Source organism: Sturnus vulgaris, chromosome 7, assembly GCF_052056855.1.
Source record: "Sturnus vulgaris isolate bStuVul1 chromosome 7, bStuVul1.hap1, whole genome shotgun sequence".
Taxonomy (NCBI): domain Eukaryota; kingdom Metazoa; phylum Chordata; class Aves; order Passeriformes; family Sturnidae; genus Sturnus; species Sturnus vulgaris.
This window is the reverse complement of record NC_142249.1, coordinates 8606074-8619130: the sequence shown is the minus strand read 5'-3', so window position 1 is coordinate 8619130 and position 13057 is coordinate 8606074. Positions and strand designations below refer to the sequence as shown.

At 40.7% G+C, this 13057-nt stretch overlaps 1 protein-coding gene across 10 annotated transcripts in view; it reads left to right on the top strand.

The window, feature by feature from the left end:
* Window positions 1-13057, top strand: part of PCNT (pericentrin) — a 68241-nt gene extending 55184 nt beyond the window's left edge. For 9 of the 10 annotated variants that reach the window (XM_088167736.1, XM_088167732.1, XM_014891717.2 and 6 more), the window contains 12 exons: window positions 544-739; window positions 1720-1933; window positions 2426-2576; window positions 4351-5067; window positions 5623-5903; window positions 6166-6265; window positions 7463-7627; window positions 8354-8592; window positions 9729-9817; window positions 10496-10658; window positions 11182-11309; window positions 12675-13057. In XM_088167736.1, coding sequence (XP_088023862.1) covers window positions 544-739; window positions 1720-1933; window positions 2426-2576; window positions 4351-5067; window positions 5623-5903; window positions 6166-6265; window positions 7463-7627; window positions 8354-8592; window positions 9729-9817; window positions 10496-10658; window positions 11182-11309; window positions 12675-12718 — 2487 coding nt within the window. In that variant the 3' untranslated portion in view covers window positions 12719-13057. Of the gene's footprint in view, window positions 1-543; window positions 740-1719; window positions 1934-2425; window positions 2577-4350; window positions 5068-5622; window positions 5904-6165; window positions 6266-7449; window positions 7628-8353; window positions 8593-9728; window positions 9818-10495; window positions 10659-11181; window positions 11310-12674 lie in introns of all 10 variants that reach the window. The other variant, XR_015804755.1, reaches the window with a different exon arrangement.

Here is a 13057-nt window from a genome sequence, read left to right as displayed (position 1 = left end):
TCTTAAATCACATCTTTATTCTCTTTTATTTTTAAATTTTTTTTCAGTTTTATTGCTTTTGTTGTTAAATCTTGTGTGTTAATGCAGATGGCATGGGATCAGTGGCTTTTAGAGTTTCTGTTGTGGTAGCATTTTTCTTGAACTTTGTACATGGTGTTACAAAGCCTATTGATTATTTTAGCTCTCATCAAGAAAGACTCTGATAGTGAATAGGAAATACTTGATTGAATTCTTTCCCTCCTTCTCATTTGTCTAGAACGTCACAGACCTCTTATATTGAGCTAACTCTGAATCTGGGGACTTTTTGCCAATAATATTTAGTTTCTAGGTTGTAGTAATTGTTATGTATAAACTCGACAAGGCAAGTGAAGTGGGGTTTTTCTTTTTTACATAACGTTAACATTTTGCATTAATGTGAAGCATCAACTTTGTAATTTGAGTGCTTCCGTACAAAACTTGTACTGCGAGAGTTTCCTTAATATTTATGCTTACAGAAGATATGGAAATAGCCTTGTGGTTTGACTAGGCCTTGATTTGTTTCAGGAGGAGCAGAGGCAGATGGTTGTGGAGCACCTCTTCTCCTCAGACCGCAGTAGCCTGCTCTCAGAAATCCAGGACCTCCGAGCTCAGCTCCGCATGACACATCTCCAGAACCAGGAGAAGCTCCAGCAGCTGCAGGAAACCCTCACCAAGGCTGAAGATCATGGCAACAAACAGGAGCACCAGCTCCGGAGGAAAGGTAATTCTTACTGTCTTTGTCAGTTCTTTCTGTCTTCTACATCAATTCCTTTTTGTTTCAAAGGTAAAAGACAAAAAAGTGTCTTGCAAAGAAGCAGTTGCTGTACAGTTCATCAGTTTTACTGAATGCACTCAGGTTGCCTATGTTAGCAGTTCTTTCTCATATCAGTAGTTAAGACAAATCTATGAAAAGCAAAGAGAAACTGTAAAATAACCCAAAGCAACAGAAGTGAAATAGTGTATACATGGAGACAACCCAGCAGAGACAGTAAAACCCCTGTTCGTTTGCAGGGAATTGTTTATCAGTATGTTTGCTAGTACAGAATCACAGAATGATTTTAGGTTAGATAAGACCTTTAACACTGGGGAGTCCCACAATAAACATGCTAAACCATGTTCCTGATTAAATAAGCAAGCCTTGGTTTTCACAGCAGGTTCCCTTTATGTAATAAAGAAACAAGTGCAAGTGACCTTGGTCAAAAATAAACATCTCTCTTCAAAGCAAAACACTGCTTTGAAGCAGCACATTCAGTAGTCCAATAGAGAGTTTTCTGGGAATTCAGAAGTTTACTGCTAATTTTATTTACATAATACTGTAGACATAGGTACACTAATTTTTAAGTACTTATCAAACAGGAACCTTCAAATTTAGGGAGAGTTGTTTCTCTTAACTCACTGGCCTGAACAAAGCTGGCAAAACAGGTTCTATATAGTGATTCCTGTCATAAAATGTTTATGTAAGTGGATAAGTTTGTTTAATGAGGTTTTAAATCCATTGGTGATGTTACAGCATATCACAGTGATACACAAACACTATGATTCTATCTTCCTGCTGATTCCTCTCATATTTGAAAAGAAATTAATTCTTCAGACAGAAACATTTCAATGTAGCTGGGGTTTTTTTCGCATTTTGAATTAGTGTGATATCATACTGTCAATATCTCTGTAATACAAATAACTGTTAGTTTTTTCTTATCCTAGTTGAATTACTGGAATATAAGCTTCAGCAGGAAAAATCTATTGTAAGTGACTTGCACAGCACCCTCTCTGAGGAGCAGAAAAGAGCCTCTGAAACACGTGATCTCCTGAATCAAGAAAATGCATCCCTGAAATCAGAGCTTTCTGCAAGTAAGCAAGAGAATGAAAGGTTGCAGAAATCCCTGGAAGAGCTTCAGAGGGAAACAAATCATTTACGGTGAGAAGTAGATTTATTCATGTATTTGATTTATCAGGAGGTCTGAAAGAGCTTTATACTAATTGGATCCATAAAGGGCTTAGCACTTGGAAACATAGAGAGGAAAACTAGTCTCTCTCACTTTTAAGGGTTATGTTTTCTTTACTAAATTATGTCATCTTGGGTATGTTCCTTTCCCACTCCCTTCTTAGTGTATGCCAATATTTTGCTTTAGTCTTGCAGGACAACAGCTTTGCTCTGCCAGGATAAATAACCTATCTCTTAATTGTTCCTACATCGAGCAATTCTAGCTTGGCTTGCAGGGAGGTAAATGTTTTCAGATGCTAATTAGCTGTGACTTGAAAACTGACCCTCTTTAGAAACAATGGAAGCTACCTTAAAGAAACAAATCAATAGAAAGAACTCAGAGAAACTAACCCAAAATGTCTTGCTTGTGATGGTGGTGAAGCACGTTCTGTTCTAAACATCAAAATGTCGTTTTGAACTTTGCAGTGCTGAACTGGAAAAAAAAGAAAAGGATTTGCAATCTGCACTTGAAGACTTTCAGGCTGAGCAGCTGAAGGCATTTGAGCTGCGAGGTTGGTTTGAGGAACAGCAGCGTCAGCAGAGGAAAGCAGAGGATGAAAAGACCAAGGCCATGGAGGTAACGCCCAGCTCCCCTGGGGCATGACGTAAACTGGCAGGTTATTTGTGCAGTCTTCACCTCCACTGTTTTTTTTGTTTAGTTACTTAAAAACCTCCAAACCTTTTCTAAATGTACATAGCACATAGCATCTTTTTGCACAGAGTTAAAGCTTTCAGTTACTTTCATTAATTGCACCAAGATGGAATGCCCCGTTGTTTTGGTTTTTTTTTTTCCACCTCTTCTTAGTGTTTTTTACTTTGCCATTTCCCCGTTGTGTACTGCCCCTTGCTGAGTAGGGACAGCCAGATTCTGCAGCTGTGTAACTGCACCCTTAATTCCAGAGCAGACTTACCATGAGGCTGTGAGGCGTGTGATCTCTGAGATTCTAAAGAAAACCACCCAATGATAAATAGGTTTGGCAGAGAGTAAGTGGAGCCTTTTCAATATAATATGTATTTTTGGAGGTTAACCAAAGTCATCCTGTTCCCTTCTAAATTGAACAGAAAACAAGTGAACAGCTTTCTCTCCAAGACTGTAATAGCAATGACTCAGTGCTTGTAAAAAGCCTACAGTAAATGGAAAAGGAGGAAGATTTAACATAAGCCATTTATTAAACCCCCAAACTAAACTTTCTCAAAGAACTCCAAACAATCCTACTTAAATTCCCTAAGTGAGAAAACACAATTCTGCCTATTTCATTGTAGTCTGGCTTCTCCTGTCATCTTCCTGGTAGTTGTTTGGGTTTGTGAGTGATTTTTGTTGGGCTGTTTGTTACTACTGCATGGTTAGGAAGTGCTGCTACCATGCTCCTCCTTTTCAGAAACCTGCTCATGCAAGGAGGACAGAGTAGCCAAGGCAAGGAGGAAAGTGCTTTGTCCCAGGGGAAGGTGTTTGATAGATGAGTCTGGCATTCAGAAATTTTTACTGAAGCCCCATTAGGGAAAGCTTCTGCCTTTTAGCATCTGACTTGGTTTTCTAGGAGGTAACAAATGGTGCTGGCTAGGTGAGGGTAGACCTCCCTATTAGGACAACAGTGCCAGCTCTGACTGACTGCAGTTCCCTATGCTGCCCTTTCAGTTCCTGCCTTTCTTTCTGAAGAAAGGCTGGCTCCCAGAATGGACCTAGGGAAGGATTCTAAAGGGAAAGAGGGTAGATTTAGATTATATATAAGGAAGAAATTGTTTCCTGTGAGAATTGTGAGGCCCTGGCACCCAGATTACCCAGAGCAGCTGTGGCTTCCCCATCCCTGGAAGTGTCCAAGGCCAGGCTGGACAGGGCTTGTAGCAACCTGGGATAGTGGAAGGTGTCCCTGCCCATGGAAAAAGATGAGAATGAGATGAACTTTAACATCCTTTCCAACCCATACCATTTTGTAATTTTTTTAATCAGTTTCTACTCTGTGCTTTGAAGAGATGGGCTTCCAAGTCCTGAAGCTTTACATCTACTCTTACTGCTTAGATTTTTCTTTTTAAAACATTAGGGCTATTGCTGTGTCAGATGTTACTTATTAATGGGACTGAGTGATTTAAAAAGTAGTGATTTCCTAATGAGGGTCTTACTAACTGAAGAAGAAATCATGTACTGGGAGATACTGAGATGATAATTTTTGGGTTTGTTGCTTGGCGCCATATTGCTAAGGAATATTTTTCTGATACTTGTAACTTAAAATGAAACTTTTTAATACCTGAACTACTCTAGTTAAGTCGGATAAAATAGGAGGTTGAAAACTTCTAAATAGCAGCCAGTCCCACAAATGTGTTGGAATATTAATGTGTTCTCCCCTTGTGCCCAGGAGCTGCAGGCTGCCCTGGATGTGCAGTCAGTGCAGAATTGCCAGCTGGTCGTGTCCTTGGAGCACGAGAGGACAGTGACAGACAACCTCCGCAAGGAGCTGCAGATCGAGCACTCCCGCTGCGAAGCCCTGCTGTCCCAGGAGCAGAGCAAACTGAGGGAGCTGCAGAAAAACCTGGATGCTGAGAAAAACCGTTCCTTGGAGCTCCTGGATTCCTTGAATCATGAGCGTGTTTTGACAGAGCAGCTGACGGTGAGAGTGAAGGAAGGTGCTTCCTGTCAGCACAGGGAGTCGCTGCTGGAACAAGCCTTCATCAGAGAGCTCCAGGCCCAGCTGGAAGAGGAGAGGGCCCGAACTATGGAGCTTGCTGCTGTTATTGAGAAAATGCACCAGAAGGCCATGGTGTCCAAAAGGCAGCTGGAGGCTGAGGTACAGATGTGCTGTGAGGAAACCCAAAAGGAGAGGGAGGCCAGTGACAAACTGCGAGCCACCCTGGAGTCTCTTCAGGCACAAAAGCAAGAGGTGATCCGTTCCTTGGAGGCCCAGAAGGAGAGAGAGCTCAAGCTGAAAGCTGACTGGGAACAACTGCAGTCACTCTTCAAGCTGCTTAAAGAGCAAGATCAGAACAGGAAGGAGGAGAGGGAGAGAGAGCGGAAACAGCAGCAACAGACAGAGCTACAGAAACAGAAGGACTGGCAGAAAGATCAGGACAGACTGGTGAGAATGTTCTGCCTTACCCTGAAATAGCCATACACTGGGATTTAACCCTCTGGATGGTGTTCTTCAATTGGAATGTTTCCTTCTGTTAAAGCATTCTGAAAAATGCATTAAATGAGCTCTTGTCCTGCTTTTCTGAAATGCAGCTGTTTTCAAGGGATTGTGTCTGTGTTTATTGTTGATGGAAGTTGATCTTTAAATTTTTGCCTGTGCTGGGAATTGCTGCTTGTTCAGAGGTGAGGACGAATATGGGTTAAATGTAGGATGGAACCAAACTAGCTCTCATGTCATTGCCCTTATTTTGAGCTAGGATCCCAGTCATGGCATGAGACAGTATTGGTTTCACCCAGGGTTTCTCCTTGGATGGAGACAATGCCTACTCCAGTGCCATTAAATGGCTTCCTGGTGGCCCTGAAAAGCAATGCTCTAAGCCTTCTCCCAAAAATGGTCTGGCAGTTAAGGAACACCCAGATGGATATGCTAATTAGGTTTAGTGACACTTATATAAAAGCATATATAAGATGCAATTAACTACTACTTACTCTGTTCAAACAGCAAAACTTGGAACGGCAACACCAAAGGGATGAACAAAGAATTAAAGAACTGCAGGAAATACTGGCAATATTAAAAGAAAGAGAAAGAAATCCTCCAGCTCCAAATTGTCAGGAGGAACTCCTGTGTACCTCAAGCAAAAATGGAAGTGCCACACAGCCTGTGACAAAAGAAACTGAAAAACCCCACTTGCAACAGCAGCAACAACATCTGGAGAAGATAAGGCAGCAGTTGCTCTTTGTGGCTGGGCACCTGAATGAGTTCATATATAAAACTCTAGATAAGTGAGTTCATAAAATAGCACTTTGCTTTCCATCTTGCTTCTTAACTTGTGTGGGTCATGGCTGAGAACTCTTAGCTCTTTTAATTCATAAAAATTAACAGAACTTGCTAAGTTTTCTGTGTATTTGTAGTAATTTGTGTGGTAAATATTGCATAAGTAAAGCCTCAGAACTTTAAAGGTCACATGGTGGGAAGAAGCAATTAAATGTGTGCTAACATTTTTACAAATCAGCCTGATCCTGAAAGGGTATTTCTGCCTAACAGGACGGTTAACGATTGGTCTGCATCAAATGAAGAAGCTGTAGCCTCTTTACTGCAGACATTAAGGGAACTAAAATCAGATTTGTCTCCTCCTACATCTCAGGTAAGGAAAATATTAACGTATTTTAATGTCCAACTCTGTCTTGCTGTATTGCAGAGTCTGCTGCTGAGAGCATTTTTTTTCCTAGATATGTAATGTGTCCAAGGATCACAAGCTTTGGGATGTGTTGCTGTAGTTTCTTTATGCATCCAGAGACAGTTGTTTTTCACCAAAACAGGCTGTTCAGGCTTTGATTTTTCTAATTTCTCCTTCCTTTAAGTTACTGAACCACATGCTCAGGAGACCAAAGGAATTTTCTGCTGTTCCCCCCTTCAGTTGCAATAAATTGGAGAATATCAGACAGGGAACCTGGCAAAATGTCAGCATGGAAAGTCTGTGCCAAATGGAGCTGTCTGATCAATTAGCTGCCAAATGGTGCAGTAGAAGTCAAGGATGTAGATGAGTCATGTAGAACTCCTTCAGACACTACAGATTGTACTGAAATAAGTTTCTAGGAGAAACTGGAGTTGTTGTTTGTACTGCCTTCTCTAATGTCTACATTTTGTTTCAAGGGATAAAACATCAACTACCTTTAAAAAAATCTCCTATTTCTTTTGTGAACTACTGCATCATGCACTGATGTAAGTGATGACAAGTAAATTTGTAGTTGATACAAAGAGGGTTACACAGGCAGAACTTCCATGAAGAAATGGAGCTGGAGTCCTGGGTCTCATTCCTAGAAGAGATGACTTAGCACAGAACTCAGTTTCACAGAACCACAGCATGGTTTGGGCTGGAAGGGACCATAAATCCCATGTCATTCCACCCCCTGCCATGGGCTGGGACACCTTTCACTAGACCAGATTGCTCCAAGTCCTGTCCAACCTGGCTTTGGACACTTCCAGGGATGAGCCAGCCACAGCTTCTCTGGACAATAAGACTCTCAGAATTGAATGTGTGATTTTTCACAATTTTTCACAGCTTGTTTTTGTTGTATGTGCAACTTGGTTTTGCACATACACAGACATCTTCACTATTTCTGTGCTGCCTGTCGATGTAGAAGAAAGGTGAAAGTGAGAAGGGCTTTTCAATTTCCCATTGTGCTGTTTAACACCTGAGTACCACTGCTGGTTTTCGGGGTCATTGTTATTATGTTTTAGTTTGTCATAAAGTTGGGTTATTACTCGGTTTGAGATGTTTGGTTGTGAAAGTAATGTGCAAAACCCATTGTGGCTCACTTCCTTTAGGTTTCTGTTTTAGATGAGATCTACAGGTGATGCTGACCCTGTTCAAGAGCTGGAAAGAGAAGCTTGGCAACGAGAGAGGAACATGCTGCAGAACATGCTGAAACAGGCACAATCCCAGCTGGCTAAAGCCAATGCTGAAATTGAAAACAAACCAGTGGCAGAAACTTCCAATCCTAAGGTAAAATCATGGGGATAGCCAGCAAAGGGGTCTCTGGAGCTTGGAGAGCCAGCAGAGTCACAGCTAGGAGGTATAATTAGAATCTGTTCTGCTGGGAAAAAAAGGGATCTGTCAGATTATGGCATTTATCTTTCACTTACTGCTGTGATCTTCAGTTGCTGTTTTAAAAGGTTGATTTTCTAGATGAACTGTTTGATGTATTATTTTAAATTAGAAACTTTCCCCATATGTACCTCATCAGAGAAATTCCTTTGGAACTTTCTCAGTGTTAGACAGGAACTTGCATCAAAAGTAATCTGGATCTTTGGAATTTCTTTCCACGCTTAAATGAGAGGGAGACTTGGATTTCTTGTCTAAGCATGAAAATAGAAAAAAACCACTCATTATTTTTAATCCTTGCTGACTTATCTTAAATACTTTTTATTTTTCTGACACTTTGATTGTAATCAAATCTGATAGGCATCTCTTCCACCATACTTTCTGGCTATTTTTTTTTTAAGCAGATGTATTTTCTTTAATAAAGAGTTAAACTGTTTTAGAGTTTTGAGTATGACAATTTTGCTTGAAAATATTCAGGAGATTTAAAGAGGTCTGACACAAAATCTGGGTGGATTTTAGCAGTGTACAGAATTGTTTTGGCTGCCTTTGTGTCCTTGGTCTGAAGAGTCTGTGACTGGGTTTTTGCAACAGTAACTGTGAAAAAATTGACTTTTTTTTCCCTTGCAGTTGCAGAGATTATATCGAAAGTACATTCGAGCAGAGAGCTTTAGAAAGGCTCTAGTTTATCAGAAGAAATACCTCTTGCTGCTGCTTGGTGGGTTTCAGGACTGTGAGCAAGCAACTCTGTCTCTGATTGCCCGCATGGGAATCTACCCTTCCCCTGCAGACCTGCAGCTCTCTGGATCACACTCCCGGCCTTTCACCAAGTTCAGGTGTGCAGTCAGAGCCATCATTGCCATCTCAAGGTAAAGCCAAAACACTCCCTGTCTCTTATATGTGATATTTTCTTGGAAACTTAAAAAATTCACAGTTCCCGTGGCTTATCCTATATTAATATTAAGCAGAAGCAATCTCCAGAACTGGTTCAAGCATGACTTGTTAGCTGAGTTTGATCTATGCTAAAAATTTGTAAAAAGCATCTTTAAGTTAAAGAGGGGTAGATTTAGATGAGATATTGGGAATAATTTTTTCCCTGTCAGGGTGTTGAGGCCCTGGCACAGGTTGCCCAGAAAAGCTGTGGCTGCCCCATCCCTGGGAGTATCCAAGGCCAGGTTGGACAGGGATTGGAGCAGCAGGGATAGTGGAAGGTGTCCCTGCTCATGGCAGGAGGATGGAACAAGGTGGGCTTCTTTAGGATCCCTTCCAGCCCAAACCATTCCATAATTCTATGAAAATGCTCCTTGAGTGATACCCAGCTGCAGTGTATTTGGGAACGAGTGCACAGCATTACAAACTGAAGTCCTTTGGGACCCTTATCTCCTTGGTGTCACTGCATAGTCTGTCTTGTATCATGTAGCATGTCATCTGTCAGGAATGGTTTTCTCTGGCATCCAATAGCATGTTTCACTGAGTGTGATTCTGCCATGCTCTGGCACTATCAAATGGGTTTTGCTAGCTGCACATGGAACAACAGGCCATCTCCCAATGGCTTTAAGCCCATTGAATGAAAAAAAGAAGCATTTTTAAATGTAATAGGTGGTTATTTCTGAGCAATTTCGTTGCCTAGTTAAAATTATTACTAGCAAGTTTCTATCAGGAGATGACACAGAGTCTTTGACATGAATAGCATAATAACAGCAAAGGCTGCAGGACTTCCCAACTTGTGCAGTAACCTCCAAGCTCCTCTCAGGTAGGAAGAGCTCTCTCTAATCTAGGAGATTAGGAGCAGAGCCAAAACATGCCAGACTTTTCAGCAGTTCAAAGATGATTGCAGGGTAAAATGGGATAAGCCAGCATTCCAAAGACTGATTTTGAAGAATTCTCAAGTCATTCCCACAATTACTGCTTATGTTGCTTAATAGGTTTCTATACCAACAAATAATAAAATTTAACATATTTCTGCTTATATTTAATGTTTGTACAAATTTATTTTCTTACCAAGGTTAAAGTTTTTGGTGAAGAAGTGGAACAGAGTTGGCAGGAAGAGCACACAGAGTGAAAGCATCTCTCACAGTATAGGAGGTAACACAGGTACATGTTTGGACAAGTACATTCTTTGCTTTGTAATTTCTCTTCAGTGATATGTTTCATTTAAAAACAAAACCAAAGTGGGAAAATCTGTTTATTTTGCCACTGTCCATCTGTAGAATACATGGATAGATGGTCTGATGCAAGTCAATATGGACTTGAGTTACTTGAGGAGCACTCATGTGTTCAAGTTATTGGTGAGTGCATTTGTAAGAATTCCAACAAACATCTTAATGCTGCACCCAATACTGGGGAACTGTTGCCCTTAATGTAAAATTCCATCACTTGTGCCTTTTCAATTAAAAAATTCGGATTAAATAGTGTGTTTTTTCATTACCTGGTACTATGTAATGTTCACTGTTTCTAAGTTGCTTCAAGTCCTTACTTTAAAAGAAATCACCACCTTTGTGCATAAAACCACTGTGGTATGATTCCTAAGAAACTTGAACTTTCTATCTCAATACAAAATAGCATCACAATTCTGTTAAATATGGTTAAAACAAACAAAAAAACCCCACACAAACCAAAAAAGCAGTTAGCTGTAGAAAGTGTATTTACCTGCATTTAAAACCAAAGTTAAGCATACTCTATCAATTTTCCTGGGTTTATATGATGTGTTTATGATAGCCTGTTCTCAGTGGTTCCTAGTGCATATTTTTTAACCATTCGTATTTACCACAGCCTCTGGTGCTAGAACAGAAGTCCTGAAAGAGCAGCAGCCCCCAGCTGTTCCTGTCAGCTCTCCCCCTACCCAGGACAGGGACACAGGGCTGTGTCACAGAACCAGCCGTGCTGCAAGATTCGTGAACCTCTCCCCTCGATCCTCGTCCTGCTCACACAACAGGTCAGTCTGCAAAGATGGGACATGCTTCAAATCATTCTATTGTCTTGTATTCTTTTAACTTTGCTGAGTGGTTTGTGGGGACAGACAGTGCTTTTCACAAACAGCCAAGTAGTCTTCTGGTTTGCATGGAATTTAGCAAAACGTTTTGGAGAGTTTGAGACCTACAGGCACTTCCAAAAGACTTAATTGTACCCCACCCTGTTCCTCTGTCGTGGCATGTGTCTGTTTCTGACAGCCCTGCTAAGAAAAGTCACCTGTATGACATGGAACAGGATATTAATAACAGCAGCCCTGACTGGTGTTCAGCTTGACTGGATTAGTGTTGGCTCAGGTCTGATGTAGATCCAAGGTGGGCTAAAGGATGCCTGCTGCTGCTCTTGTTTCCAGAAACAGCTATACAGATGGAAGGCTGGGAGTGGTTCCAGTTTTCTTTGCCCAGAATTCCTGACTATATGAATGTAACTTCTGGATATATTTGAGAGTATAGCATGAGAAGGAGAAAATCATTTGTTTTCTTTTGAAGATTGCATCCGTCCCCAAGTTCAGCTCCAGGAAAGTCCCTTGTGCCACCTCAGGATCCTGAGCAGTCACTCACAGAATATATCCATCGATTGGAGATGATTCAGCAAAGGCTGCAAGGGGTGCAGCCAGGTAAGAACCACCTTTTTACCCCTCACACATCCTGCAAGTCTGGACTGCTTTTCACAAGGTTCTTTGTACACAAAGTCAATAAAGAGCATCATTTTAAGGAATAATTATCATTATTGGGGGGTAACAACTAAGTCAGTCTCTGAGAGGAAACCTTTCTGAATCGTATCTGAAGCTACTTCAAGTGTGACATTTCTCTAAGTTCATAGTGAAAGAGAGAAGATTGAATAATTTCGTGTGATTTCTGCCCCCCTCCCGTTCCCCAGTCTAAACAAGCAAGTGCTGCAATTTAAATGAAGCTGTGCATAGAGTTAATTTGCTTTAAAGTGAAACATAGCTGTTGTAATAGCTGAGCAGGGCTTTCTCTGCAGCACAAACTGTAATGCTTCCCTTATTTATCACTTCCTTATGTTCATAACAGAATTTAAAAAAAGATTTGGAGGCTGGTAAATACAGCCATCTAGTTCTAAGATTTATCAAAGAGCACACAAAGGATTGTAGTGGCACTTATCTTTGCTATTTAAAACAGTTTCACCTAATTTCCAGACCAAATTTACTTAGTTTAATTAGTCTAATTACCTCCTCTTGTTACATGTTGGTTATAGCACAGAAACACTTTGTCCTAAGGAGGAACTCGCAAATTGTCATCACATCATCCTGAAATCCTGAAGAGTTTGGGAGCTTTGACATTGTTCTCAGCAGGACTTTACCTAGGAACTTTATTACCATGACTTTGTGGGTGTGTTTGTTTTGGGTTTTTTTTTCCCAAATACTGCAGATGCATGGCTGATACAGATAGATAAACAGATTTTAGACTTGAAACCTGTCAGCCTTTATGGAAGTAACAGTTTTTCAATTATCAGTTTTCAAGCTTCATTCCAAATGTGCAATAAGTACTTCACAGCTGGGACACCATGAACAGCACTTGTGTGAAAAGTGCATATTATTTCAGTCATTTCCATGTTACCAGGATGATAATGTCCAGGCATTGCAGAATGATGCTGCAATCTTTAGCACAGTGCTGTCAGCCAAATGATTTCCCAGATCCTAATAAACTTAAGGCCTCTACTCAGTGGCAAGACCTTTCCTAGCAAGGTCTAGGAAATCACCACAATAGTGGCAGAATTGAGCTGTCATTGGGGGTAAAGCAGGCCTGTGATGGAGCACTGGTCCCAGGGTATGAATGTTTGCTTTGGCAGATATTTAGGCTTTCAAATCCTGTTTGGGATTGCTCCTAGGTGGCTCATGAAAATTGGAATTGCTTTCAGTGTAGCTCATTGCTTTGAGGAAATAACATGCTGCTAATTGTACACTGCTGCATCATAACACAGGCAGTTTTCTAATATTGGTCTGTTTTTTTAAATTTAGGGCAAGTGCTAGCTTCACCTCATCAGAGAAACCTAAAAAAGTGATGGGAACGCTTATGAAGTCTGTCCTGCAAGTTCCTGCTTCCTCTGAGTTGGTCCTCACTCGACAGAGGCACTTGCAATCTCCCATGCAACTGAATAAAGGGCAGTGCTTTTACAGCAGATTTTTATATGACTCTTTTTATTATATTTTAGTACTTTAAGAGGGACTTACTTTTCACTAAGAACAATGTTTTACATTCTCATGTGAAATTAAGTCAACAGCTGAAGTGTGCCTGCATCGCTGTATTGTAAACTGCAAAAAGTCTGTGGTGTTTATTTTTCTATAGTGTATAGGTGGATTCCTTGTAAAAAAAGTTATTAAAATGGCATTTTATTAGTGAA